At 57.9% G+C, this 24654-nt stretch overlaps 11 protein-coding genes across 11 annotated transcripts; 6 read left to right on the forward strand and 5 right to left on the reverse strand.

Annotated features, from left to right (window-relative positions):
- Nucleotides 1-737: 737 nt before the first annotated feature.
- On the forward strand, nucleotides 738-2806 carry FA10DRAFT_254156 (MFS general substrate transporter). Its single transcript, XM_025519719.1, has 2 exons — nucleotides 738-1950; nucleotides 2023-2806. Exons 1-2 carry the CDS (start codon nucleotides 816-818, stop codon nucleotides 2658-2660), a joined length of 1773 nt encoding a protein of 590 aa, XP_025375343.1. The 5' UTR covers nucleotides 738-815; the 3' UTR covers nucleotides 2661-2806.
- Nucleotides 2807-2891: 85 nt separating this feature from the next.
- FA10DRAFT_268365 (hypothetical protein) lies at nucleotides 2892-4671 on the forward strand. The gene has a single exon (XM_025522297.1). It carries the CDS (start codon nucleotides 2968-2970, stop codon nucleotides 4279-4281), a length of 1314 nt encoding a protein of 437 aa, XP_025375344.1. The 5' UTR covers nucleotides 2892-2967; the 3' UTR covers nucleotides 4282-4671.
- On the reverse strand, nucleotides 4272-5734 carry FA10DRAFT_268366 (hypothetical protein). The gene is made up of 2 exons (XM_025522298.1): nucleotides 4747-5734; nucleotides 4272-4683 (listed from the first exon to the last, which is right to left on the reverse strand). The coding sequence occupies exons 1-2, from the start codon at nucleotides 5600-5602 to the stop codon at nucleotides 4409-4411; spliced, it is 1131 nt and encodes a 376-aa protein (XP_025375345.1). The 5' UTR covers nucleotides 5603-5734; the 3' UTR covers nucleotides 4272-4408.
- A 234-nt stretch (nucleotides 5735-5968) lies between these two features.
- On the forward strand, nucleotides 5969-7100 carry FA10DRAFT_233366 (DNA repair protein; the record flags this gene model as incomplete). Its single annotated transcript, XM_025518945.1, has 2 exons — nucleotides 5969-6659; nucleotides 6739-7100. The coding sequence occupies 2 exons, from the start codon at nucleotides 5969-5971 to the stop codon at nucleotides 7098-7100; spliced, it is 1053 nt and encodes a 350-aa protein (XP_025375346.1).
- A 2-nt stretch (nucleotides 7101-7102) lies between these two features.
- FA10DRAFT_268367 (ADK-domain-containing protein) lies at nucleotides 7103-8212 on the reverse strand. The gene has a single exon (XM_025522299.1). It carries the CDS (start codon nucleotides 8126-8128, stop codon nucleotides 7226-7228), a length of 903 nt encoding a protein of 300 aa, XP_025375347.1. The 5' UTR covers nucleotides 8129-8212; the 3' UTR covers nucleotides 7103-7225.
- Nucleotides 8213-8379: 167 nt separating this feature from the next.
- On the forward strand, nucleotides 8380-8689 carry FA10DRAFT_287705 (hypothetical protein; the record flags this gene model as incomplete). Its single annotated transcript, XM_025524161.1, has 2 exons — nucleotides 8380-8601; nucleotides 8672-8689. The coding sequence occupies 2 exons, from the start codon at nucleotides 8380-8382 to the stop codon at nucleotides 8687-8689; spliced, it is 240 nt and encodes a 79-aa protein (XP_025375348.1).
- A 23-nt stretch (nucleotides 8690-8712) lies between these two features.
- Nucleotides 8713-10262, reverse strand: FA10DRAFT_268368 (TBC-domain-containing protein). The gene is made up of 5 exons (XM_025522300.1): nucleotides 9863-10262; nucleotides 9557-9794; nucleotides 9293-9474; nucleotides 9145-9235; nucleotides 8713-9081 (listed from the first exon to the last, which is right to left on the reverse strand). Exons 1-5 carry the CDS (start codon nucleotides 10217-10219, stop codon nucleotides 8804-8806), a joined length of 1146 nt encoding a protein of 381 aa, XP_025375349.1. The 5' UTR covers nucleotides 10220-10262; the 3' UTR covers nucleotides 8713-8803.
- A 95-nt stretch (nucleotides 10263-10357) lies between these two features.
- Nucleotides 10358-15089, forward strand: FA10DRAFT_303143 (hypothetical protein). The gene is made up of 2 exons (XM_025525206.1): nucleotides 10358-10524; nucleotides 10592-15089. The coding sequence occupies exons 1-2, from the start codon at nucleotides 10447-10449 to the stop codon at nucleotides 15026-15028; spliced, it is 4515 nt and encodes a 1504-aa protein (XP_025375350.1). The 5' UTR covers nucleotides 10358-10446; the 3' UTR covers nucleotides 15029-15089.
- A 12-nt stretch (nucleotides 15090-15101) lies between these two features.
- On the reverse strand, nucleotides 15102-17622 carry FA10DRAFT_233302 (APG9-domain-containing protein; the record flags this gene model as incomplete). Its single annotated transcript, XM_025518942.1, has 7 exons — nucleotides 15102-15661; nucleotides 15724-15853; nucleotides 15918-16323; nucleotides 16380-16658; nucleotides 16717-17078; nucleotides 17129-17264; nucleotides 17321-17622. 7 exons carry the CDS (start codon nucleotides 17620-17622, stop codon nucleotides 15102-15104), a joined length of 2175 nt encoding a protein of 724 aa, XP_025375351.1.
- Nucleotides 17623-18603: 981 nt separating this feature from the next.
- Nucleotides 18604-21081, forward strand: FA10DRAFT_155860 (hypothetical protein). The gene is made up of 4 exons (XM_025518126.1): nucleotides 18604-19399; nucleotides 19454-19766; nucleotides 19835-20764; nucleotides 20863-21081. Exons 1-4 carry the CDS (start codon nucleotides 18786-18788, stop codon nucleotides 20917-20919), a joined length of 1914 nt encoding a protein of 637 aa, XP_025375352.1. The 5' UTR covers nucleotides 18604-18785; the 3' UTR covers nucleotides 20920-21081.
- A 1130-nt stretch (nucleotides 21082-22211) lies between these two features.
- Nucleotides 22212-24560, reverse strand: FA10DRAFT_155883 (hypothetical protein). The gene is made up of 4 exons (XM_025518127.1): nucleotides 24238-24560; nucleotides 23612-23721; nucleotides 23448-23547; nucleotides 22212-23376 (listed from the first exon to the last, which is right to left on the reverse strand). The coding sequence occupies exons 1-4, from the start codon at nucleotides 24426-24428 to the stop codon at nucleotides 22392-22394; spliced, it is 1386 nt and encodes a 461-aa protein (XP_025375353.1). The 5' UTR covers nucleotides 24429-24560; the 3' UTR covers nucleotides 22212-22391.
- Between the last annotated feature and the right edge of the window lie 94 nt (nucleotides 24561-24654).

The following is a 24654-nucleotide window of genomic DNA, read 5'->3' on the forward strand; positions in this document are numbered from 1 at the left end:
TGTAGTCTCGTGGTCGCGCTGCGCAAACGACGATTGAGCTTAGTGGCTAGCCTAGGAAGTCGATTTTCCGTCAACGGAGTCTTTCCCGCCGGTCTCTCCGTGGACTTAACACACCTAGGCTAGGGGGATGCGAGGAAGAATTTTTGTTTGGAGTCCTGTGCGGACGCGGACTCGCCCGCGGACTATAGCGGATCCTGGTTGGTTGTTCCTGACGTAGTTTTGTTGTAGTCGCCCCTGCATTGGAGACCATGTTGCATTGGAGACGATCTTCTCATCGACTTTAGCAGCGAATCCAGCAGCAAGACCACATACAGGAACAGGAACTCCGATTTTCGTCATCGTGTCGGAGTGGGATTGAGAGTCCGAGAAGATTATAGACCGGAGGAATATATTGCAGTGTTCGACAACTACCACTACTACTAGTACTAGCTAGCTATCCCGCATGTGGATGATGTAGAGCAGTAGAAGCCACCAAATGCCCAAGTTGAATTCTTGGGTGTACCCATTGCGTAATTATTCCCTCCTTTCGTCCGAAGCAACTGCTTAGAAGCGCGCTTTCTTCGATTTCATTCACAGCTAGTCATGAGATCTGACAAAAACTAAAATTTGGCAGTTGCGTTGCACCAGGAAATGCGCGCGTACCACCGAAAAAAAAAAAACTAACTGCCGGATCGGTGGAGCCATTGATTGCTGCGAAGTCCTTGTTCCCATTCGTATAGCCAATATATATAGAGGAGGCAGGAGAGAATTTCCCCTTGGCTTTTGCTTCCCGTCTCTCAATTGACCTTCACAAGAACCCGCCGCCGCATCTTACCATGTCGGACGCAGCAAACATCGACCTCGAAAAGCAAGGGCGGGACGCGGCAACGACCCCCTCGGCACACTCTGAGGCCAGGGAGGAGCTCTACGTGCGCCAGGAGACGGACAGCAGCGAGGACGTTGAGAAGCGTGGCCTGGAGAGGCAGCCCTCGACGAGGTTTGCGCCGCAGCAGGCGCCCGTCTACCGAGGCGCCGACGGCGAAGAGGTTACGGCAAAGCCTACTAGGACTTTCTCGAGGCGGGCGGCGCGGGATGCAAGCGATGCGGCGACGCCCTTTGGTGGTGACCTGTCCATCTCGAGGACCGAAATGACCCTGGAGCGGTTCAAGAGCCAAAAGGGCAAGGTTATGGCTGGAGAGCCTGTTGTCGTCCACTGGGAGGGCGACGACGACCCCGAGAACCCGCAGAACTTCAGCAAGTGGTACAAGATCTACCTGACGCTCTTTGGCGCCCTTCTCGTCCTCAACAGTACCTTTACCTCGTCGTGCCCCAGCGGCATCGTGCCGATGATGATCAACTACTTCCAGTTCTCCGAGGAAGTCGCCACGCTTACCATCTCACTCTGGGTCGCCGGCTACTGCCTTGGTCCTCTTATCTGGGGGCCATTGTCTGAGCGGCTCGGCCGAAAGCCCGTCTTCGTCGTGAGCGTCTTTATGTACACGATCTGGAACATGGGCTGCGCCTTGGCAAAGAACACGGCCTCGATTCTCGTCTTCCGCTTCCTCGGCGGCGTCTTTGGTGCCGCGCCTCTGACCAATTCGGGTGGTATCATTGCCGATGTCTGGGATGCCAAGGCCAGAGGAATCGCCCTCTCGTTCTTCTCCATTGCACCTTTTGCCGGACCCGCCATTGGACCCATTGTTTCAGGCGCCATCCAGGTCCGCATGGCCAGCTGGCGATACGTCTACTGGACGTGCATGGCATTCAGCGGCGTCTGCCTCCTCCTCGTCATCTTCACCGTCCGGGAGACATATGCGCCCACGATTCTCACCCGCAAGGCCAAGCGCATCCGCAAGGAGACGGGCCAGGACTTCTACAAGTCGCCCCTCGAGCTCACGCCCCTCGACCCCAAGCATCTTCTCCATGACACGCTCCTCTTTCCCTTTGTCATGCTCTTCCAGGAGCCCATTCGTGAGTTGGCTCGGTCATGTAGAAAGAATCCGAAATCCTGAGCGCTGATCCGTTCATTCTTTCTTCTCACAGTCATGGCTTTCGGCCTCTATCTCAGCTTCGTCTACGGCATCATCTACCTGCTCTTCGGTGCCTATCCGTTCGTTTTTGAGCAGGTTCACGGCTTTAATGCCCTCCAAGAGGGTCTGACGTTCATTCCCCTCTTTTTGGGCGGTGTCGTCGGCGTCATCTTCTACGTCGCCATCATGAACCCGCGTTACGTGGCCAAGGTCGAACAATACGCGCGCGAGGGCAAGGGTCGAGTCCCGCCCGAGGAGAGGCTCAAGATCGTGTGCATCGCCGCGCCCTGCCTCGTCATTTCCTTTTTCTGGCTCGGATGGACCTCGTACCGATCCATCAGCTTCTGGTCGCCCATGATGGCCGGCTCCCTGCTCGGCTTTGCCATCCTTCTCATCTTCCTGGGCATCTTCAACGGCATCATCGACATCTACCTCGCCAAGGCTGCCAGCGGGCTGGCTGGCAACACGGTCATGCGTAGTGCCTTTGGTGCCGGCTTCCCCCTCTTTACGAGCCAGATGTTCAAGACGCTGGGGATCCAGTGGGCGTGCACGCTCCTGGGCGGCCTCTCGCTCCTCATGCTTCCCATTCCCTTTGCCCTCGTCAAGTGGGGACCCAAGATTCGCTCGTGGTCCAAGCACGCCGCCAGCTAGTCCGCTGCCTGTCTACGGTCATCCCTTTCTCTCTCTCTCTCTCTCGTGTACCACCAACATAGCATACATAACCTTTCCCTAATTCATCTTCTGGACAGTAGATATTCACGATCCTCGTCGATTATTCTTTGGCTGGATGGCAATGCATTTTTCCATTTCGGTCAACTTCTGCAAGCACAGGCCACGCATGCATCCAACAATCGTGATTTTCTTCTAGCGAAACTGATTGGAATACCGACGATTGTTTCCGAGAGCTTGCTTCCAAGACGGTGACCGGTCGACCAGACGACTCACTCTGCGATTTGCGATGGCTGACTCGATGCCGGCGTCGCTTCCCTCGATGCAGGCCCTCGCTGGCCTGGCGGCGCGTGTTGGCCAGTGCTACGCGGGCGCCCTCTCAGCCAAGGCTGCCTTTTTCTACCCGTCCAACGTCGTCGTGATGCGGCAGACGTTTGAGGCGCCCTCGTCTTCGTCTTCGAAACGGGGCGTCGCGGGCGCTACGAGCGTGCCGTGGACGATCCGATGCGTGCCCGCGCTGCTCGACAAGGCTCGCGAAAAGGCAGCCAAGGGCAGCAGTGCTCCAGGCGGCCCGGCTGCCGCTGCCCCTGCCGCTGCCCCTGCCCCTGCCTCGTCGTCATCATCGTCATCGCAGGGCGGCGGCACCAGCGGCCAGAATCCAAAGGACGTCTTCTCGCCCCCGTACGACGACCGGCTGCTCGTGTCCGACGACCAGGCCACCCATCGCGGCTACACGATTCTCCTCAACAAGTTCTGCGTCGTGCCGCGGCATTTCTTACTCGTCACGCGCGATTTCGAGCCGCAGAGCCAGCCACCGGCGCCGGCGATGCTCGCGCTGGCGTACAAGATTGTGCATGCGCACGCGAGGCTCGCCGACGCTGGCGCCACCGACGACGTCGGCCGCGGCAAGGAGCTGCTGGCGTTTTACAACTGCGGCAGCGTGAGTGGGGCCAGCCAGCCACACCAGCACCTCCAGTTTGCCGAGGTCGGCAACGAGGAGCGCGAGACGGACCAGGCGAAAGGAACGACCACGGCTGCGTACAGATACAAGGTGCCGATTGAGGCGCTCCTCGACCGCATCGAGCACGACGGCAAGGAGCAGGACACGGTCCATGCGCTGCCCCTGCCGTACCAGCACTTTGTCGTCCTCCTCGGACGCGGCCAGCAGCTCGTCGGGGCCGACGACGACGCGCAGCTGAGCGACTACCTGGGCAACAAGCTTCTCGGGCTCTTGGACGCCCTCTTCCAGGCGAGGATCTCAGCAGCAGCAGCGGCGGCACAGGCAGCAGACGCGCCGCAACCGACAGAGAGAAGAGGGCCGCCGAGCTGGAACCTGCTCCTGACGACGCGGGCCATGCACCTCGTGCCGCGGCAAAAGGAGGAATTCGACGGCCTAAAGGAACCGAAGGCAGGACACGACGACGACGAGGCCGTCGGCTCGCTCAGCATCAACTCGCTCGGCTACGCGGGCCACCTCCTCGTCAAGTCGGACCGCGAGCTCGCTGCGTTGCAGGCGTATCCTGGCGGTGTAGAGGCCGTTCTGGCCAGCACGGGTGTTCCTCCCGTCGCAGATGTCACTACTGCGTCTGGGCCGGGGCCTTGATGAGACAGACAGACACAGTACAATGGATGATTTGATGGATGATACTCTACATTTGCTGCGTGCTTGCCGTAAAGAACCGTCTTGAATCTCTTTTGCTCTCCCTCTCTCTCCCTCTCTCTCCCTCTCTCTAAATACCAAATAGGAACCTGGTATTCTCGCGCGCGTGCTCAGCCACCTCTGTGAGTGACACGCCCTTGACCTGAGCCACGACGGCAGCGACGAGGCCAATCGCGCACGGCTCGTTGCGGCCCTTGATCGTCTTTGTCGGCGCGTACTTTTCCTTCTTTGTGCTGGCGGGGCGGTAGAGCGCGAGCAGCTCCTTGTCGTCTGGATGCTGGGAAAAGTAGGCCTCGAGGTGGGCTGAAGAGGCGTGTGTCGGTCGCATGTCGCACCAGGGAGCGTCTGTGTGGCAGTATCAGCCAACATCGCTCTACATGCATACGAAAAGAGGGCGATCCCACTCACCTGTCTCGAGCATGAGTCTGTCTAGCGGAATGGCCTTGGCGACCTCGATTCCCTCGTCTGTCCTGAGAGAACAGCCCGTGAGGCCGACAAAGAGGCCCAGGTCGACGAGCTCGCGCATCTCTTCGACGGTGCCAGTGAAGCAGTGCGCGACGCCAACCCTCTTGCGCGCCGGGTCGTGCGCCTCGCCCTGGCGCTGGCAGGCCTTGGCAATGTCGTCGATCCTCGGTCGGAGAACCCGGACAAAGTCGGCCTGTGCAGCACGGCAGTGCAGGAACAGCGGCCTCTGGAAGCGCACGGCGAGCTCGAGCTGCTCCTCGAATCGGGCCAGCTGCGGCTCCTTTTCCGAAAAGTGCAGCCGGTCATAGTCGAGTCCGCACTCGCCGATTGCGACGATTCTTTTCGAGACAGGCGCTGAGTTATTGTCATCGTCGGCTGCGAGGAGCGCGCCGAGGTCGTCGAGGTAGCTCGGCTCGACCTGGGCAGACCGGGTCGGGTGCACGCCGGCGGTGCTGTAGAGCGCGTCCTCGCCTTTTGTCTTTGCGAGCAGGGCGAGCACACTCGACACCTCGTCGACGCTGCCCGCTGTAACCATCTGCGCCACCACGCCCGCGGCCCGTGCGCGGGCGAGGACGGTGGCGAGATCGGCGTCGTGCGACTGCTTGCCGTGGTACCTGCCCGCATACATGTCGTCGGCCAGGTTGACGCCAATGTCGACGTACTTGGCGCGACGCAGTGCCGTCGCGCTGCCACTGCTGCTGCTCTGCATACAGGCAGAAAAGTGGCGCAGAGGTGCGCGGTGACGGACGAGCTGGCGGAGTGGGAGCTGCTGTTGCTGAAAGAGGAGCGCCCGCGTCATTCAACGGATCTTCTCGAAGAGAAAGAAGGTTGTCCAGAAAAGCAAGTGTAGGTGGAGGGGAGACTGACGCGGAATTATTCTCACGTGGAGCGAGTCATCTCTCTCTCTCTCTCTTTTGATTGAGTGCAAGAAGGGAGGTGGCGGAAACGCAACCCTCGACTGAGCCACGAGCAAAGGGCGGCGTTGGCCTCGGACAATGGCGGGCAGACCGAGCACGCCACCACGGCAGTCCAACGGGGCCGGGGCTGGGTGAGTTGCTGCGAGCCCTACTTCTCTCTATGTCGCGTCCCTTGTTTCCTGTCCACTGACTCAGCTCTTGTGACCACTAGTAGTGCACCCCCCACGACGCCCGAGCATGTGCGCATCATGCAGGAGAACCGCCTGCGGGCGAAAGCGCGCATTCAGCAGCAAGCAGCGGCGATGAACCCCTCCGCTCGGCTGAATGCGCTGGGAAAGCGTCCCGTGGGCCCCCTGTCGATGGAGACGCCTCCCGACAAGGGGGAGGGCACCTCGAGCGCTCAGCTGCTGGGACCCAATGGCAACCTCCAAGGCGTGCCAACGACGACGCGGAATGCCAATCTCGACCTCAATTCGACCAAGGTGTCTCCGCTGAAGAGGGGCCAGTCGGCGACCGGCGGCGCACACGGAAGCACCATGGCCAACTCGGGCGCCATTGACGACCCAAATGTGCCGCTGCCCCGTGACAAGTCGCTGGGAAACTACATTGAGTTTGATCTGTCGAAGCTGCACAACAGCAAGGGTGGCTTCCTCGTCGACGAGGACGAGAGCGCAGCGGGTGGCGGGAATAAGGGCAAGTCCGAAGACGAAATTCGCGCCGAGCGCGAGAGGCAGCGCGAGCGGCTCCAGCAGACGATGGATCCCGGTGTCAATTTGTCGGAGAGGGCCATGTGCAGGGAATGCGGGAGCAGGGACATAGACGAGCAGATCAGGACTGTGTTTGCCATCCTCGTCTGCCGAAGCTGCCAGAGGAAGCTGCCGGAAAAGTACAGCCTCCTGACAAAGACCGAGGTCCGGGAAGACTACCTTTTGACAGACGGTGAGTTTGAGTTTGAGTCGACAGGCGCATACACAGCCCCGGGAAAGTGGATGCTGATCCCGTACTTTGACGAAATCAGCGGAGCTGCGAGACGCGGAGCTGCTGCCGCACCTTCTCAAAGCCAACCCACACAAGTCAACGTACAGCAACATGATGCTCTACCTCCGCTGCCAGGTCGAGTCGTATGCCTTTTCGCCTGCGCGGTGGGGATCCGAGGACGGGCTCGACGCAGAATTCGCGCGGCGGGAGGAGGAAAAAGCTAAGCGGCGGGAGGGCAAATTCCTCAAGGGCCTCAGCGAGCTGCGCAAGAGGACGCGGGACAATGTGTGGGAGAAGCGGCAGGCCGAGAAGCACGTCTGCCAGTTCGAGGACGTCGAGGACACGGTGGGCAAGCAGCGGTGCAGCCAGTGTGGCTTTGAGATCGACGTCGATGTGTACTGAAAAGGGGGACCAGGTTCTTGCTGTATCATTTTCCATCCTGTACTTGTACATTGTTGCTGCTGCTACTGCTGCTCGCACTACTACTACTACCACTGCCACTGCCGCTATCACTACTGCTTCTACTCCTACTTCTCTACAAAGAGACCAGGAAATCGCATGGCAACCTGCTCTCTCAGTCTTGGCCAGATTTCGTCGCTCGAGGTGCCCGTAAAACAAACGTAGAGCGGCCTGGGCTTTGCCTCTGCGCCTGCTCGCGCCTGCGCCTCGTCCGACTGGCGCCGGTAGTAGTCGATCATGGGCTGCGTCGACTTGCGAAAGGACTGGAGGCGGGCCTTGATCGTCTCTGGGCTGTCGTCGACGCGCTTGACGAGGGCCTCGCCCGTGACGTCGTCGTGGCCCTTGACCTTGGGTGGGTTGAAGCGGTCGTTGTACGTGCGCCCGCTCGGCTCGTGGATCCAGCGGTCGAGGATGCGGCTCATGACGACGTCGTCGGGCACGTCGAGGTGCAGGACCAGGTTGACGGGCGGGCCGGCGTCGCTGCCCGTGCGCAGCAGCGACTCGTCAAGCATCTCGGCCTGCCGCCGCGTGCGCGGGAACCCATCGAGGAGCGTGCTCATCTTTGCTGAGGTAGAAGACGATGCGGCGGCCTCGTCCGACTGCTGCCGCTCCAGCTCGGTGCGGATCATGTTCATCATTGTCTCGTCGGGCATGAGGCCACCGTCGCGAATGACCTGCTCGGCCTGCTTTCCCAGCTCGGTGCGCTGCGAAATGTGCGCCCGGAGGAGGTCGCCGCCCGAGAGGTAGTGGATCGAGGGCGCAGCGGCGAGGAGGCGCGATGAGAGCGTGCCCTTGCCTGAGCCAGGCGAGCCAATGATGAGCCCTCGGAGCGGCGGCGGCGGAGGCTGCGACTGCGACTGCGACTGCGACTTCGACGGGCTCGTTGTAGAAAGGGACCGTGAGCAGCGGGCCGTCGCATGGCGACAAAGGGAGCCCAGTACGCCGCTGGACGCCGCTGCTGGCCTCGTCATCGTCGTAGTACGGACTGCGACGGGGCGCCGCTGGTGCTAGTGCTGCTGGTGCTGGTGCTTACTGCTGCTTGTGCGTCTGGCTGGTTCCTGCTGCTGCTGCTGAAAGCGGGTTCGTGCGAGGATCTCTCCGCGTGACGAAAATCCAGTGACGCAAATTTATCAGAATGACCTCCCCCTTCCTCCTCCACCTTGCTCTTTTCTTTTTCCTGAGCTCCTCCTCGTCTCTCATTCTAGAACAACTGCTCGCCACCATGTCGCTCAAGCCAACGTCGGCCGCGGCGGCCCAACGGAATCTCGCACCGGTCCGCGATCTCGCAAAGGCCTCGGCGGCGTGCTCCGAGGCTGGCAGGAGGTATGCAGCGTGCGTCATCAAGGCCCAGTTCGACGATGCGGGCCCGGGCGCAGGGCAGGGCATTCAACGCGGGTTGTGCGACCAGGAGTTCAGCCTCTTCAAGGAATGCGTCCAGACAAAGGTGGGCATAGCTCTCGAGACGCAGGCAACGCAGAGACACGAGGCTGATCATGAGATGTCGGTCTTTACAGATGAAGAAAAAATGGTAGAGAAAGGAGAGAAAGAAAGGAAAAAGATTCGCGCAGGTCATCATCGTCATCATTGTCGTCACTAGTAATACATCTTGCTTGTAACATCGCCTCTGATCTAATCGAGCATGCCGCTCACAGCTCCACCATGTGCGTCACGAGTTCGTCGTAGAGGTCGTCGTCGAGGTCGCGGACGAGCGTGGTTGCAATGCCCACGACGCTCTTGGCGTCCAGGTCGGGAAACTGGCGAAGGAGCTTCATGGGCTGGGCGCTGCTTACGAGCTCGTCGCGGATGAGCAGCAGCTGTGCCACGATGCAGACAATCGACAGGTGGGCGCCAAAGGCCAAGAGAAAGTCCCAGAGCTGCAGAGTCTGTGTCAGGGGTGGCGTGCACCCGCACAGAGTCAAGACCGCTGGAGAGAAAGACATGGTCAGCTATTCTTCTGATCCCTCGTGTGATACAGGGGTGCACTCACAGGCAAAGCCATACAGCTCCGAGGTGAGATTCTTGGAGCGCAGGTGGTTGTACAAAGAAGGGTCTACCGACTGGAGACATCGATCGAGGAGCTGGAAGGTGGCAGATTGGTCAGCGAGCCCCGAAAGCGCATACAGGCCTCAGCTCACCTCCAGGCCACGGTGAACACCCGCGAGCGTGGGCTGCACGTACGTCGGGCAGCACTTTTCGATGAATGTGCAAAAGCACTCGAACGCCTCGACCTCGGACGGCATCACGTACAGAAATGGCGCCGCAAGGACATTCATGCCTTGCACGTAGCTGAAAAGTGGCCTGGCTTCGTTTGATTCGTCTGAATGAAGGAAGAAGCAGTGTTCCTTGCGTCAGCAAAGTGAAAGCACATCGTAAAAGTTGCATAGCGAAAAGCCCCTCACCCCAATACCGCCAGACAAAGGAATCAAGCAGTCGGATGAGCATGGCCTCGTCTACCTTTTTCTTGAAGCTGGCATCGGTGGCCAATGTTCGAAATGCATCGTTGGAAATCTTATCGTGCAGAGGCGAGGGTCCCCTTGCCACCAGTGACAGGAAGCAGGCCGGATCGAGGCTGCGAACGTCGAGCAGAATCTTCCACACGAGAGGCCTCGACGGCAGATCTGTGCCGGGCACTCGGAACTTTTCGACTGAGGGTGAGCGACTTCTTCGCTGCGATGGCCAAGAAAACACGAATATATGCGACTTACATCATCTGTGGGAACACCCTCGATGAGGACCAGCCTCCGAAGTCTTCGCCGGCACTCCTCGTACTCTGCCTCGTTCTTGACAGCACGATTCGACGAGGATGGCAAAAGCGAGGCGGCACCCTTGGAATTGAGTGCGGCATCCTTTTCGCGTGATCCTCGCAGGTTTCGAGCTGACATTGCTCTGCGCGGAGAGCTCGTCATCGTCGCCGCCGACAAGTGCCCACCACTGCTGCCCGAGGACGATGCTGAAGGCCCAGCTTGTCCGCGTCGGGAGGGAAAGAATCCCGCATTTGCCTTGGGCGGTGGAGGTGCATGTCTGGCAAAGAAGCGCTGCCACGGCTGATTCGCCTGGTCCATCGTCGCCGTCACAGTCGTCGTCGAGACCTCGTCTCGTTTTAGGGATAAAGGAAGGAGCCCGTGCGAAAGACTGCGCCTGCGCGTCGTGTATTTATTTTCCCTTCTTTTTGTTTTCCTCGGTCTGCGCTTTCTTTTTCGAAAAGGGCGCATCTCTTCTTCCTGCTCGACCGAACCGCTCCGTAGGCATGCTCCGATGAGCGGCACGTTTGCGCGAACAAGAGGTCGACATGGCCTTTCAGTCACCGTTCGGGTCGAAAAGATCGCCCGACGCGAAGCAAGGTGAAAATACGAGGAGGTTTGGGCAGGTGAGCCAGAGTGTAGCAGAAGGAAGAAGCACAGGTGGCCTGAGCTAACGCCAACCCATCACTTCAGCTGAAGCCCATCTGCGTCGAGCTGCTTGGTCTTTCTTCGGCCGCGGGAAAGACGCCGACGGCTACAGCTAGCCTCGTACAGCAGCTCGACAAGCTTCGGACGACACTTGAGAAGTCTCGAGACCCACTCGCACGCGGCCAGGCAAGTGGAGTGACGGCGACGACGACGACGCCGACGGACACGCCATTATCGACCTCGTTGATCCACTATGTCTTCTTCCCGTTGACTCAGCTCCTTCGAAACCTTCCCTTGGGCGTTGCAAGTCTTCCAGACCGAGCAAGGGAGCACGTCTTTGTCGTGCTCGAGTGTCTAGCCAGGGACTGGTACCAGGCATGGATCGATGACGGCGGGCCCAAAGCGTCGACGATGGCAAAGCAAAAGGAGAAATGGCAGGTCTGGGAACAGCTCTTGGTCCTGGGAGCGACTGCTCTTGGCGGACCGCCCTCGGAAAGCCGAGCAAAGAAAGAGAAAGGAGCCACTTCTTCGTCGGACGAGACGTTAGCAGCCGTGACCGCCTTTCTCGAATCTCTCCTCATTGCCAGGGTTTGTCCCGCATTGCATTCGCCTGCCTCAGACCTCAATAAAAAGGAAGAAGAGTGGGAGTGGGACGGCGAATCGGAGCTCCCGTCCTTGGACGACTACGATACAAAGGAGGCAACGTCAGCGACAGCAGCAACAGTGAACGGTGACGCTCACATCGATCAATCGCGGCAAAGCTTCCCCTCCAAGGCTCACCTCGACTTCACCCAAGAGAGCAAGACGTCAAAGGGGGCACTTGCGCACGCCCTTACCGCTGCGCTCGACATTGCATGCTCGACGGACGCAACCGCCCCACGCGACTACGTGCCCTCCCTGCGGACCGCCTGCCTTCGACTGGCCCGAATCATTCTCTGGACCTGGATCGCTGGTAGCACGGAGCAGAATGACGACCTCCTGGTGGCCATCAGCCAGGTCCCGACTTCGCTACCATACAATGAAGAAACACCTTCACAAGACCGCAGGAAGACTCTGGCACAGCGAGCGGCAGTTTTTCTACCAGGCTTCGTCTCCTCTCTAACACGGCTTCTTTCGACACACCGAGGCCGTCACGACGAGTCAGAAGGTTTAAATGGCAACGGGACTGCGCCAATGTCGAAGAGAACCTTGCCAGGCCACTTGGCAGCTGAGGCACTAGACGCCCTCAGAGACGTTCTCGGTCTCTGCGTCCACGACGGTGTCGCTATACAAATCTTGCCCGACAATCATCTCAGCACTCTTAAACGCGTGGACGGAGGGGATAGCAGCTTGACAGTGCTGGAGGATCTCGTCGCTGGTGCCAGATTGGATGACAAGTCGAGACACCAGCACCCATTGGCGATTGAAAGGGTGTCCAACGCAGAGGCGCAAGCGGACAAAGTGGAAGGCATCAATGAGGCCTGGCTAAGGGACACAATGATACGGATACACGTCGCCCTCGTCGCAATCTCACCCACTGCGCAGCACAGTCACGCTCTCGCCCAGCTTGCTCTTGTTCGCCTGGCAGGCTACATGCTTTTCGAATGCTTTTTGGCCTCGTCTCTTGAATTACGGCGAGATGCCAGAAGCTCTGATCCCGCCGATACGGACATCGCTGGCCTGCTCCTTGTCTGGATCCTCGATCTTGCAGCTTCACCCGCAGTTTCCACTAATGTTCAATCTCAGGCGATTCAGGAAATCGTGCGGCTCATCGCTTCACCGGAAGACGAGAATGACGCCCAGAGGCGCCAAATTCGATGTAAACTCCTCGACGACATTCTTGAAACCACTCTGCGGCGGCTTCCTCGAGTCATTCACGGCCAAAAGGACGAGGCGGTGACGCACCTGGCCCACCGCCTGACTTTCTTGATCAAACACCTTAGTGGCGGCATCGGCGGTCAGCCACTTCGCCCCTCGCCCGGTCTCTTGTCCCTGACCCGGCCAGCGACGGTTGATGGCGCGCATGGATGGGACCATTCATCGTGGCTCGACATTGTCCAAGTCGACGAGCAAGACGTCCAAGAGGTGGCAGGCAACCTGAGACCCAGACTTACCAATCTAGATGCGCTGGCAAGCGGTGCGATCCTGGACGCTCTTCGTGAGCTAGGTCGAGGGTGCGGACGGATATTGCTCCTTGGCGATGGTCTCGTCGAGGATACCACTGCAGTGATCCAGCTCTTCTTTCGGGAAGCAGCGCGCACAAGGACATCACGAGGCCCAACTAGCGCCAAGATGGTCGGTAGTAGGTCAACGTCGGTTTCTGCGTTGGTCATCGCAGATGAGATGTTGCGTGGACTAGCAGAGATCCTGGACGATGCGAAGACGTCAAACATAGCCGGACGAGAGGGCAAGAGGATCAGAAAGGCTGCGCATCGCTTGGCAAAGACTGTCATTCGGCAAATAATCGATGTTTGGGAGGCCGACCAGGAAGAGATGCTCTCGATCAATGATGCAGTGGGGAGAAAGACGGACGGCGGCGAGGCAACAAGGCAGCCGACAGGTGAACTCACGAGACGAGAAGAGGAGCAAGAATACCGGGAGAATGTCGTAATTGAGCATCACAAAAAGGGGGCACGCGCAGAAGGGAACCGGGAGGAAGTACGTGACTTGCAGGGCTTCGGGCCTGCTCTCGACCTCTCAAGCGTCACTTCAGATAGTCTGTCGCTCCTCGACAAGGCCGGACCTGCTTCCAAGGCTGTCATCGTTGAGAACGCGCAGATCAAGGCAGCTTCCTCGCTTCGCCGAGGAGATGCGGCACTTCTTTCGATGCTTGGCTCGGCGGCTACCTTGCTGGGCCCGCTGATTCGTTCAAGCCTTTTGCCTATACTCTATCCCGTCATTTCGGCCGTCGCGGCCTCCTCCCCGTTGGTGCAGAGCGCTGCAGCTGAAGCGATGCAGCGGATCGCCCATAGTGCTGCGTATGCCAGCGTGGAGGGCTGCATTCTGGATCATGCCGATTACATTCTCGGCGCAGCCAGCCACCGACTTGTGGCAAGTCTTGGCGTAGAGTTGGAGGCACTTGCGTCTTTTTCGCTCACTGATCCAGTAAAGCCATCATCAACGGCCATGACGACGACATCTTTGGCGATGAAAACGAGGCATGATCCGTTGACGAGCGCTCAATCGGCGCCTCTGGTCCTTGTCGAAGTGATACGGATGTTGGGACCCGAAGCTGTTCCTCTGGTCGAGGATGCAGTCGACGAGGTTCTTGACGCTCTTGATCGTTTTCACGGCTTTGACGAGCTCTGCGATGGGCTGTTACAGGTCATGGATCGATTGATTGAGGTAATGGCTCCTCAGCCTCGGTCTTCTACAGGCGAGAAAAAGAGGAAGGGGAGAGGCCTCGGAACAAGACCATCTTTGACGAGGCCTGGGGCGAGCGTCCAGTCAGAGCTGGACGACTTCGAGCAGTGGTTCAAGACGAGGAAAGATCGGCCAAAGATCTCGGAAGACGAAGGCAAAGCATTTGACGAGATCATGGACGAGGTCGAACAGAAGCAGGCTGGGAAGAGCGGCAATGACGAGGATGGCGAAGCGGGGGATCCGCCAATGACTCGGTCCCAAGCCGTCGTCGGCTCTATCATGTCGAAGGCAATTCCCTTTCTTTCGCATGCGTCTCCCATCATTCGTGCGCGCTGTCTCGGCCTCTTGGCTCGCGGTGTGGCAATTCTAGGACCACAGGATCGCCCCGTTGAGCTGCTGGCGGCAGTCGAACGAGCGTGGCCATTGATAATGGCACGACTCGGCTTCTCCAAGTCGAGACCTTTGCCCCTTTCCACCGCCCCACTTGCAGCTTTGGACGAACAAGAGCCGTTTGTGTGGACCGAAGCACTCAAGCTCGTCGGTGAACTCGCGAAGCATCTGTCAGAATTTCTTGGACCGAGAAAACTCATCGACGAGGCTTGGCAGCGCATCTCTCGACTCTTGAAGCACGTAGAGGCGCTTGTGCCCACGGCGAGGCCTCGCGTCGGTGCCTCCGAAGCCAATCAGCCCAAGACCTACCTTCTCCATCCTTCTTCTTCATCATCGAATGTGGCACAGACGGGTGCTACCGGGGCGACTGCGAAGGGTGCCCTCGTGAAGAAGGCGACAGCAGCAAAGGGAGACCTCGTCCTTTGGCCCGCGCATGGCCCATACACGACTTTTCTGTGCAGCGCCATGTCGGTCCTCTGTACCCTCATTGACGCACTGGGATGCGAGCAGGCCTCGCTACAGACGAGCCATGCGCTCTCCATCGCTTCACATCCGACATTGCTGGACTGCGCCGATCGGAGGCAACCCATCACTGTGCGCGAGACCGCAGGCAAGCTCTATCAGTCCTTGGCCAAGTATAATGCCGATCTTGTCTGGTTCGTCATTGTGGACCAACAGCAAGCTCAGTCAAAGGGAACAGATGGAAAATACAGAGACATCTGGTGGTTGCTCGAGACACTCAAATTGTAGCAAAATGAAAGTGAGATGTACAGTAGCAGTAATAATAGAGTTGCATGGAAAACGATGCTCGATCGTTCTAGCTTCACCATCGACCCCCTATGTGATTGAGCAGGCCGCGAAGGCTCGTCTCGTCACCGGCAGCAACTCCGGCCGCACTGCCATCTGTTGTGTGGTGGAGGCTTGTGCTGCGCCCGAAGCGAGCATCGGCGTAGCCACTTTCACCAGTCTCTTCCTCGTCCGCTTCCGAGAGCCTGGTCGTCGCCGCGAGCCCATCTTCGTCCTCGTCGACAGCTTGAAGCGTCTTTGGTTTGGCATGGGTCCGAGGTCCAATTTTGACGGCGCTGGCCTGCAATGCAGCAGCATTCCCTGGCTTGGCCAAGGATATGGATCGTTCAAAGGCCTCGTTGTAGAGTTGCGATCGCTGGGCCAGCGTCGAGTTGGCCGGCGTGAAGGAGGAAGCAGCTCCTCCGCCTCCTCCACCACCGCTGCTTTTGCCATTTGCGCTCGCATGAGCGCCTTGTCTATGGCGAGGCGATGTCGCTTCGGCGGCTGCAACGCGCGAGAGAAATAGCGAGGCAACGGGATCGGCCGGATGCCAGTCTGGATTGGCGGCTCGGAAGCCGAGGAGCGACTGCTCCATTTCTGTCAAGCGAAAGTCAGCTTCTTCACCCCTAGAGAGACAAACACGCAAAGAAAGCACTCACTTCCTTCCTTGGAGGCCATGCGGCCGTCTCGATAGCCACCAGGGGCGCCAAATTTGACATTGCCATGTCTGGCAAAGTCAAAGACGGCAAAAGAACAAACATACCCCAGCCCATCAACATGGACGGTGAACTGTGCAAGGGGCGAAGGTCAGAAGAGAATTACACATCGCCCTTCACTCGACTGGATCACCCACCTCTCGGAAGAAGTCGATGATGGCGGGTGCGCTTTTCGGCAAGCTCTTGTAAAGGACAAAGGGTGTGACAATGACGCTGAGCAGCTCGCTGACGAAGATGGAGATCTTGAGTTGATATAGTGACCCGAAGTCGGCATGGACCTCTGTCGAGTGGAAGCGCCCCTTCCAGTGCTCGGGCAAGTAGTGAGTGCGCTCGACGACACCTTGCAGCAATACCTCTGGTTCGAAAGTCTGCTGTTCGTCGGGTACCAGTCCCCTCGAGACGGCCAGGATGGCGGTGAAGACAGTGATGAAGAAGAGGACGTTGTACTGCGGCGTAATGTAGAGGTGCACGACGAGATCCCAGTCGATGACAGAGGCGAGAAGCAAGACAGCCATGAAGGATCCCGCAATGAATGAGACAAAGCTGTGCTAGCTGTAAGCCTGTGATGCTTTTCTGTTGTCTATTAAAGCCTTACTCACCGAGCTACGATCGCTGTGCGTTCCTTAGGGAATTGGTCAAGATAGCGCTGTGCGAATGGGTATGACTCATGACACCTCCTTCGAAAGAGATGGGGAAGCTCGTTGAACTCTCGGAACTTCCACCGAGCAAATTGCGTATACTGCCTAGAGCCAAGGCTGGCCGGATTCTTGTGGTACTCCTCAAAGTATCGGAAGAAGGAGTACAGAAGCAGGTAAACGACAATAAACGGGGCAAAGACGGCATTGACGGCGGCCATGAAGATGAAGCGTCGGCGCAGCCTGTCGAAGTCTGAGATAAGTCTTAGTCTACAAGAGAGCCCGAAGCCAAGCAACTTACCCTTCGATGAGATCGCCCCGATTCCTGTTCGTGATAAATTGTCGTCGTACTTGGCCCCTTCGATCAAAGAGGAAGCCGAGGAGCGAAAACGTGAGGTTCCACTCGAGAGTCTTGGTCAGCGCCGGTGGCCTCAGTCGCAGTCCAGGCAAGGGGATAGTCAGATCGAGGACGTCCTTGTTAAATAGTGCGATGAGGTAGTTCTCCTGGCGCATGATGCGGTTTGCGACGTCGTGAGCATCGAGCTTGTTGCCTTGAGAGCCTGCTCTCATCGTCGAAGAAGACAGCGACGTGGTCGGATGAGTCTCGCGAAGATGCGAGATGCGCGACACGACTTCGTTCCACGGGATCGATTGCACCTCGGCCTACTGTCCATCAGCCCAAGTCTCATATTAACACTTGATTCAGAACTCACATCAGGAATGTTGAGAAGATGGGTGTAGAAGTTGTTCATGGCGACTAGTCTCGACAGGCCGAGACCAAACCTGACAACCTGCCATCCGTAGAACGCAATAAAGGTCATAAAGACCAGGAGAGTGAGGCCAGAGAAACTGAAGGAACTGTCAGTCTATACCATCGGATCGGTATGAGGTAGTCGTCGACTCACCGAGAGACACATTGGTCGACCAGTACATCGCTGAGCATGAGGTCAACCTCTGACTCCGTGGGCTTCTGGCTATGCCTCAGCTTGGAGTAGTCCCTGATCTTGGAATAGTTGACGCAACCAGCCAAGAATGTCGAAAAGCCAATGACAAATGCAATGGTCAAGAGGTTGAGCGCCCTAGAGAGAGCGATGCAGAAGATGCCCTTGCCGATGTAGTACGAGTATACCTCCTGAAGGAACTCGTCAAGGTTGTCGACGTTGGCCCAATTCCATAGCGCTCTCTCTTTCGGATCCAAGCCCCTCATAGCCTGCCGCTTCCTTGCGCCTGTGTCCTGCCTCCTGATCCTGTCTGCCTTTCTCCTGACCCTGTCTGCGAGGTCGGCGATGATACTGCCGCCTACCTTTCGATGAGGGGCACGTCCTCCGCCTCCTCGACTTGGAGCGGGAGATGAGGAGCCACGTCGCTGGTCCATGAGGCCCGCTTCCTCGTCCTCTTCGTCATACACCACACCGTCGTCCTGCTCTTCGTCCTCGTCGTCTTGGTAGATAGGTGGGACAGTGCTGGCCTTCATCTTGCCAAGACGGACGCTCTCCCGCGGATGAGGCTGCGCGTCATCGTAGACACTCCTCGCTGGCCCATCTGAGTCGCTTTGAAGTAGCGAAGCTGTGAATCTCGGAGATGCACCAGCTCGCTGCGACGAGGAATGGCCCCCGTCTGACGTAGGGATGTCGAGCATGACGCTAGGTGGCGGGCCATCCTCGGCCTCGTCTGTCATTTCGCCGCCATCTTGGTGTCGGCCTTCTGCTATACTCTGACTGAATGTCTGGCTTGAATGTAGCGGATGCGGACTCTCGTCGTCCACGTCTGGATCCTGCTTGAAGGGATCCATGCTGAGCCGCCCCGAGCTGCAAGGCCGCAAAACAGGATGGATGTGATGGTTGATAGCAACAACGCCTTGGCCCGTGCGGGTTTTACACTTTGACTTCGACTTGGAGAGAAGCTTCACGCTCCGCGCATCTGCGTGATTTCCAAGGTCCCGCAGAGGGCTTGAGCGACGACTAGGGCAGTAAATGGGAGCGACCCCTGACCTGTCCGAACCCATTGCTTTGCAAATGGAAGCGCTTGCAATATGTGCGGCTCAGAGCGCCGCATCTTGACTCGACCTTGGTGAGGAAGAAAGATTCTGCCCTTTGGGCACTTCCAAAGGGAACGAGGAGAGCCGTCAGGAAGACATTCTCTCGTGTTGGTTTCTATCCGCTCTTCTCCTTTCCACCATAGAGCTCTCCATCGCACGTCTGTCTCTTTCTCACAATCTTCAGGGCCTTCCTGATCTTCCATTCCGTCTGCGAGATTGAGCGAAGTGCGCTGAGCCACTGAGCCACAGGGGCAGTCTTAATTTCAAAGTGGGGTGGTCTTCGTCACCCTTCCTCCACTCCCCCCTCCTCGTCAAACAAACAAAGCATCTCGATGAGTGAGTCGGCTACGACGCCGCTCCTGGGGGGCAGGAACAGCGGCAGCAGCGGAGGCGGCGAAGATGATGTTGGGAGGAGCGGCCCAACGCTCTCGGTCATTGCGAGGATGCTCGGTGCCCTCTCTGCGGGCAGGCTACCTTCGAATGACCAGCTGTATGCGCTTCTCCATCGAGGTGCTGGCTTCCTCGATGGTCTCGGAGACGCCGTCCCACGCAACGTTGATGCAGAGCGCTATACGGACCGAGCGGCGGACAGCGCGGAAGAAGGTATGGTGGGAGACGATACGTCGATGCACCTCGCAACGATGCTCAAAGAAACTGCGGCCCTGGCCCGCCAGTTCGCTCGATGGATTCACGGCCAGGCGGCCGAAGGTGACTCAACGTCGGCGCCAGCGGGCAATGCCAACGAGCAGATTCAGCGCTTCGTGTGGCACTTTGGTCGTCTGCTTGGCTCGAGGCCCGTCGATGTCGATGTCGATGCCGACATTCAGGGTGGGCTCAAGGACGCAGCCGAGGCTGCAAAGGACGCGGCCAAGCAGGCAAAAGAGGACGCGGTCGGCGGGACAAGGGCCCTGGTACAGATTGTCAGCCTCGTCATTGGAAGTGATGAGTGAGTCCCCCGAAAGCCCTTACTTATACAAAACTGCCGCTGACATGTATGCAGATTGCGACGACTGCCGTCCGACGTGGTCCGTTACCTTCGAACTTCGCTTGCGGAGGGTGCAGAGCAGGTAGAGACGCGCGCAGCCGATGTCAAAGAGGCCCTCAAAGGACCAACGGGAGAGGGCGGCGGTGAGGTCAAGGATGAGCAAGAGAAGGATTTTGCCGCCCCTGCAGACGCTATTGTCGAAGCTCGACAGGGAGCTGAGAATGCCGCCGGGGCAGCACTGCAATTGGGCCAAGCAGAGGCCAAATCCAAGTCGAAAGAGGACAGGGCCTTTGAATGGAGAGATGAGGTGGTCGGACGCATCGCTAGGGTAGGTAGCAGTTCAACTTCTGATGCTTTCAGCAAAGCTGACTTCCGCTCCGTACACCCTCCTCAAAGCTCATCGAGGCGTTGCAATCCGACCCTGGGTACGCCAACGCAGTCTCGACACTGCTCGATATTTCTCAGCGGTACGCCGAAATCATCGACGAGGCCACGGAAGAGGTCAAATCTGCTGTCGAACAGACTCGGCCGCAAGAGACTGCCAACGGCGAGAGCGACACGATGGAGCACGCCAAGAGCCTCGGCGAGCACGGTCTCGATGAAGCGCAGGGCGCTGTCGAAGCCACACTGTCGTCGACAAAGGTAGACGGCCACGTTTCCGTGCGTGCTTCGCACCATGTTGTCGAAGCCGGTCGTGCTGCGAGGGAGGTCGTTGAAGGCCTCGCTGGCGGCAAGAGCATGGGTCCGATCCTCGACGCCGCACGGACCCTGCGCGACACGGCCTACGAGGACGGAGCACTGCGACAATGGCTCGATGACGTCGGAAGCTTTGCCCAGAGGACCGTCGCTGCAGCAGTGGATGCCCACAAACAGGATGGCGACGATCAAGACGATACTAAGAAGGCCGCTAATTCGTCTTCGTCATTGCAGATCAAGCCGGAAGAAGCGCAAAAGGAGCTTCACTCGCTCGTCGCGCGCTTCGAAGACCTCGTCTCGACGAGGCCTGCGCTTCTGCAAGCGATGGACGAGCTCAAGAGGCAAACGGCTGACATGATCGACGCTGTGCTCTCTGACGTGGCCATCGGTCGACTTCGAGCGCGCTTTGCCCGCGTCTCGAGCCTCGCAAGACAAACGTTCGCCGAGGGCGTAAGAGATGCCTACCAGACCGGCTCTCACTTGACCTCTCTCTTGCTCAAAGCCCTCCTTCCGAGTCTCGGCGATATCCTCGGATCGGTTCCCATGCCTCGAGTGGAGTTTGCCTCGGACAGCGTGGATGCCGTTGTCGAGGACGTCTTTGTGCCTCTCGTTCAGCTCGTTCCAGACACCGTGCGGGTCCAGACTTCTCAGGACTGGCTTTGGCAGCGAAGTAGGTCTTTTGACAGAGAGTTCCTCAGAAGTATTTACTCACTCTTTTTATTCTTCAGACACTTCCTCCACGACTGCCATCAACAACGTCGACACTACGTGGAAGGTGCATGTAGGAGGCCTACAGCTCGCCCTGAGCGATATTTCGTTTTTTGTCGAAGAAAAGGCCACAGCCCCTGATCCAGACTCGTGCGGTGGCTGCTGCGGCTGCTATGTGCGCAGAGACACCGAAGCGGCTTCCTCGACGTCGTGCTTGTGCCAAGGCCCTGCGAGTTGGTTTGCCTACCGCGAAAAGGCAATCCTCGACGTGGGAGCGTACGAACCTGGCCTTGGTCTCGAAATCGATCTAGAGGATGCTGGCCAGCAATCGTCATCCTCTGCGAGAAAGAGAAAGACCAAAAAAACCAAGGGGGAAGAGGATGAAGAAGAGCTGGACGACATGGTGTCTGACCGCAGGCGCCGCTTCTTCAACGTGCGCGACGTGACGCTGACGTCCTCCCATTCGATTCACTACAAGCTGCGGAATTCGCGCCATTGGCTCATCAATGCCATTGTTGTGGCTGCATCGAGACCACTGGTTAGACTCGTGCTGAGGCGCATCGTGTGCGCCCAGGTCACGCATGCATTCGAGCAGCTTGACGAGAAAGTCTACGACTACCACTTTAGGGCAAAGAGACTTGTGTCAAAGGCCGCTGCTAGGCGAGAAGGAGGTGCCGATATGCCCAGCTGGAGTGATTACATGAGGGTTCTGATGGATGCCGAGGCTGGAAAGAGTCGAGCGAGGGTGCGCAAGGAGCGAAAGGAGCGCGAAGAAGAGGAAAAGCAGCAAGAACGGGAAAAGGAAGAGGAGCAGGAAGAGATCCAAGAGCAGCAACCTGGACCTTCCAAGACGATGGAAATAAAGCCGACTGTGAGTTTTTTTCTTCTTCTGCTCAAGACTTTTGAACTCTGAAGCCTGACTTGGGGTCCAATTCGCACTTCTGCAGAGTATCATCAAGCACGATCCTAATGGATCATACAGCCTGGCCGTCGGTGTCAAGCCGGGCCGAGGCGTGCTCTCTGCTGATAAGCGAGGGCCTCAAACGAGGCACACGGCTCTGCGAGACGACATAATGTACGGCCAATGGAAGAAGCTGGCCGACCGGCCCGTCAAGGGAGCTCAGCGTGCTTGGAACGACACGAGGAACCAAGCAGGTCTGACCAACGTCGACGTTCAGAACAGCGTTGATGGAATCAACAGCAACATAGCGGCTGTCGGACAGGCCAAGAGGGAGGCTCAGCAGACAAGAGACCAGCTTCGTCACGAGCAGCAAGACGATGAACAACAAGACGATGAAACGTGGAAGAGCGCAGCATTTGATCTCTAATTTATTCGCATGACAGCGGCAATGACGGCCACGATAAAGAACAAGGAAATCACAAGCAAGGCAAGGAAAAAAGTGATTGTCTACAAGAAGGCGAACAGATGACTCCTACTGTACATTGAACGAGATAATGACGATGATACGCTTCCAGAAAGGAAAAAAAAGTATTGAAAAAGGGGAGGAGGTGAATGCAAGATTGTCGAACCGGACTAGGTGGTATACGATCAGAATTGGCTCGTCTGGATACCAATTTCGCTGCTGCTCGACGAATCTCTCCTGATATCGTTGGAAGACGACCTTGCGAAGCGCCTCCTGTCTGCGTTTACAGCAGATACAGACTCTCTAAGTGACGGTTGGGACTGCTCGAATTGAGTCTGCTGAGGCTGAGGCTGGGAGTGGGGCGGAGACTGCTGTAGGGAAGCCATGTGAGCTGCCGCGATGGCAGCCGCTGGTGTCGTTGGCGTCGGTCTCAGGTCCATTTCGTGCGATTCTTGCATTTTGCCACCTTCCATGCTCCCTCTCCTCGGCGGGCCTTGACCACCGAGGGTATGCTGGGCGACCAGCTCCGCCTCTCCAACCGGCGATGTGTCTTCCTTGGTCCCCGCGCTCGCTGACTGTTGCGTGTATGTATCGGTCCCTTGGTTGTAGAACGATCTCTGTGTGGCGCGATCTTCTTCATCGCTCATATCGATTGTCTGCTCCTCAATGTCGCCGCCTGGGTTGCGGCTGTCGATGTGCGAAAAGGCTTGACCGAGATTGTCCATCATGTTGTAGGGCTGATGAAAGCTCCGTAGGCCGCCAAAGGGACCCAGTGGACCGGCAGGCCCGCCAAAGAAGGGATATCCGCTCGAATTACCAAAGGCGCCGGCCGGGCCTGCCGTTGGAAGGGCGCCTGATGTTCCGGCGCCTCCGTGCTGCTGGTCTGCAAATTGCACAGTCGTATCGGCCCTTGGCGCAAACGAGGCCTCCGCGCCAGGAGGTGCCAACGATCGTTGCCTCGACGCATAGTTTGTGCCATCAATGTACGTCGTATCGAGCGGTCGCCGCGCAGCGTCCTGTTCCGCCAGCAGGATGCGAGTCATGACGGCTGCCTGGACAACGGTGGCGGCGCCATAGAGCCACGGAACGTACTCAATCGAGTTCCAGATAATGAGAAGCAGAGTCACGGAAACGGACGTAATGAAGTAGAAGAGGCTGTGATTGAACATGCTGTGTTGTAATCTGGTGAGTCAGCAGAGCAGAACAGAAAGGGTGAGCAAGAGTCATGAACATCGACGTACCCGGAGATGAACTTGGAGAAGCCTCTGGAGCGCGAGGCGAGAATTCGCAACGCGACGGCCACCAAAGCCAGACAGATGATGTTGAAGATGATGGTGAATACTGTGATTTTCCCAGGTCTGTGAGCGAAAGGACGAGGACAAGCAGAGCACAAAAGAGGACGCACCATAGCCCCAGAATGCAGGATGGAGCCAGATCTTGCGTGCAGTTCGTATCACCTGGTATTGGCCATTTGTGCATCTCCCATGGATGGCATATGCTTTGAGGCCTCCTTCTCTAACGTTGTCATAGACGGAAGAAAAGACAATGATAAAGACGTAAATGAACTGGTCCGGAGAAAGACCATCTGTCAGTGCGGGGCAAGTAAATTTGCATCTAAGAGGTCAACTACTCACGACAAGCAAACTCATGAGGATCTGGAGGATCTGTACTGATTTGGGATCGTGAATGACGCCCCTTGCCACAGCTTGAGCACGCCAGGCGATGGCGAAGGCTGCGGCGCAATTGATCATCACAGCGGCGATGATGATGAAGACAGCATTTGCTTTGCAAGCCGCGTCGCTGGGTTGTGTGGTGGAGTACTGCTCAAAGGCGTATGCGATTGCGTAGCACAGCATTGAGTAACGCAGCACCAGCGTCGTCCAGGGTGCGAACGATGATCGCCCGACGCTCCCCTTTTTGGACAACCTTTGCCATCTGCCGGTGAGAGCGTGCGAAATGAGCCTGTGGCAGAGGCGTGGTAGGGGAAAAGAGTGCGCACGCGCGCTCTTCCTGGGAGCAACAATTACTCACAGGACGATCTCAGCGGGGAGGAAGGCCATGAACTCCCAAAGGCCCAGGATGATGCCGATGTTAGAAAAGACGAAGCGGGTGGTCACGCCGGCCAAGAAGACGTTGCCAGCCCACTCGTTTGCGTTCCATCCATCGTACGGGCCCCCGGTGATGTTGGCATGGACACCAGACTCGACGGCATACGAGCCCATGATCAGCGTTCGTCGGCAGCTGAGACCCGCCTGTCCTGGATAAGGGAGGAAGAGGGGGAAAGCGCGGACAGCTGAGGACGATGGGGCAAGACGCAAGAAAGGCCGGGTCGACCATATGTTCACATCTCTACAGTGCACTCTTACTACTACAACTCCTAGTCTGGTACACTACTGATTCTCTCTTCTCCCTGCCTGCCTTCCAATTGCCTAATTTAAAATCCCGACC

The sequence above is a fragment of the Acaromyces ingoldii genome (genome assembly GCF_003144295.1).
Source record: "Acaromyces ingoldii strain MCA 4198 unplaced genomic scaffold FA10scaffold_5, whole genome shotgun sequence".
NCBI lineage: Eukaryota > Fungi > Basidiomycota > Exobasidiomycetes > Exobasidiales > Cryptobasidiaceae > Acaromyces > Acaromyces ingoldii.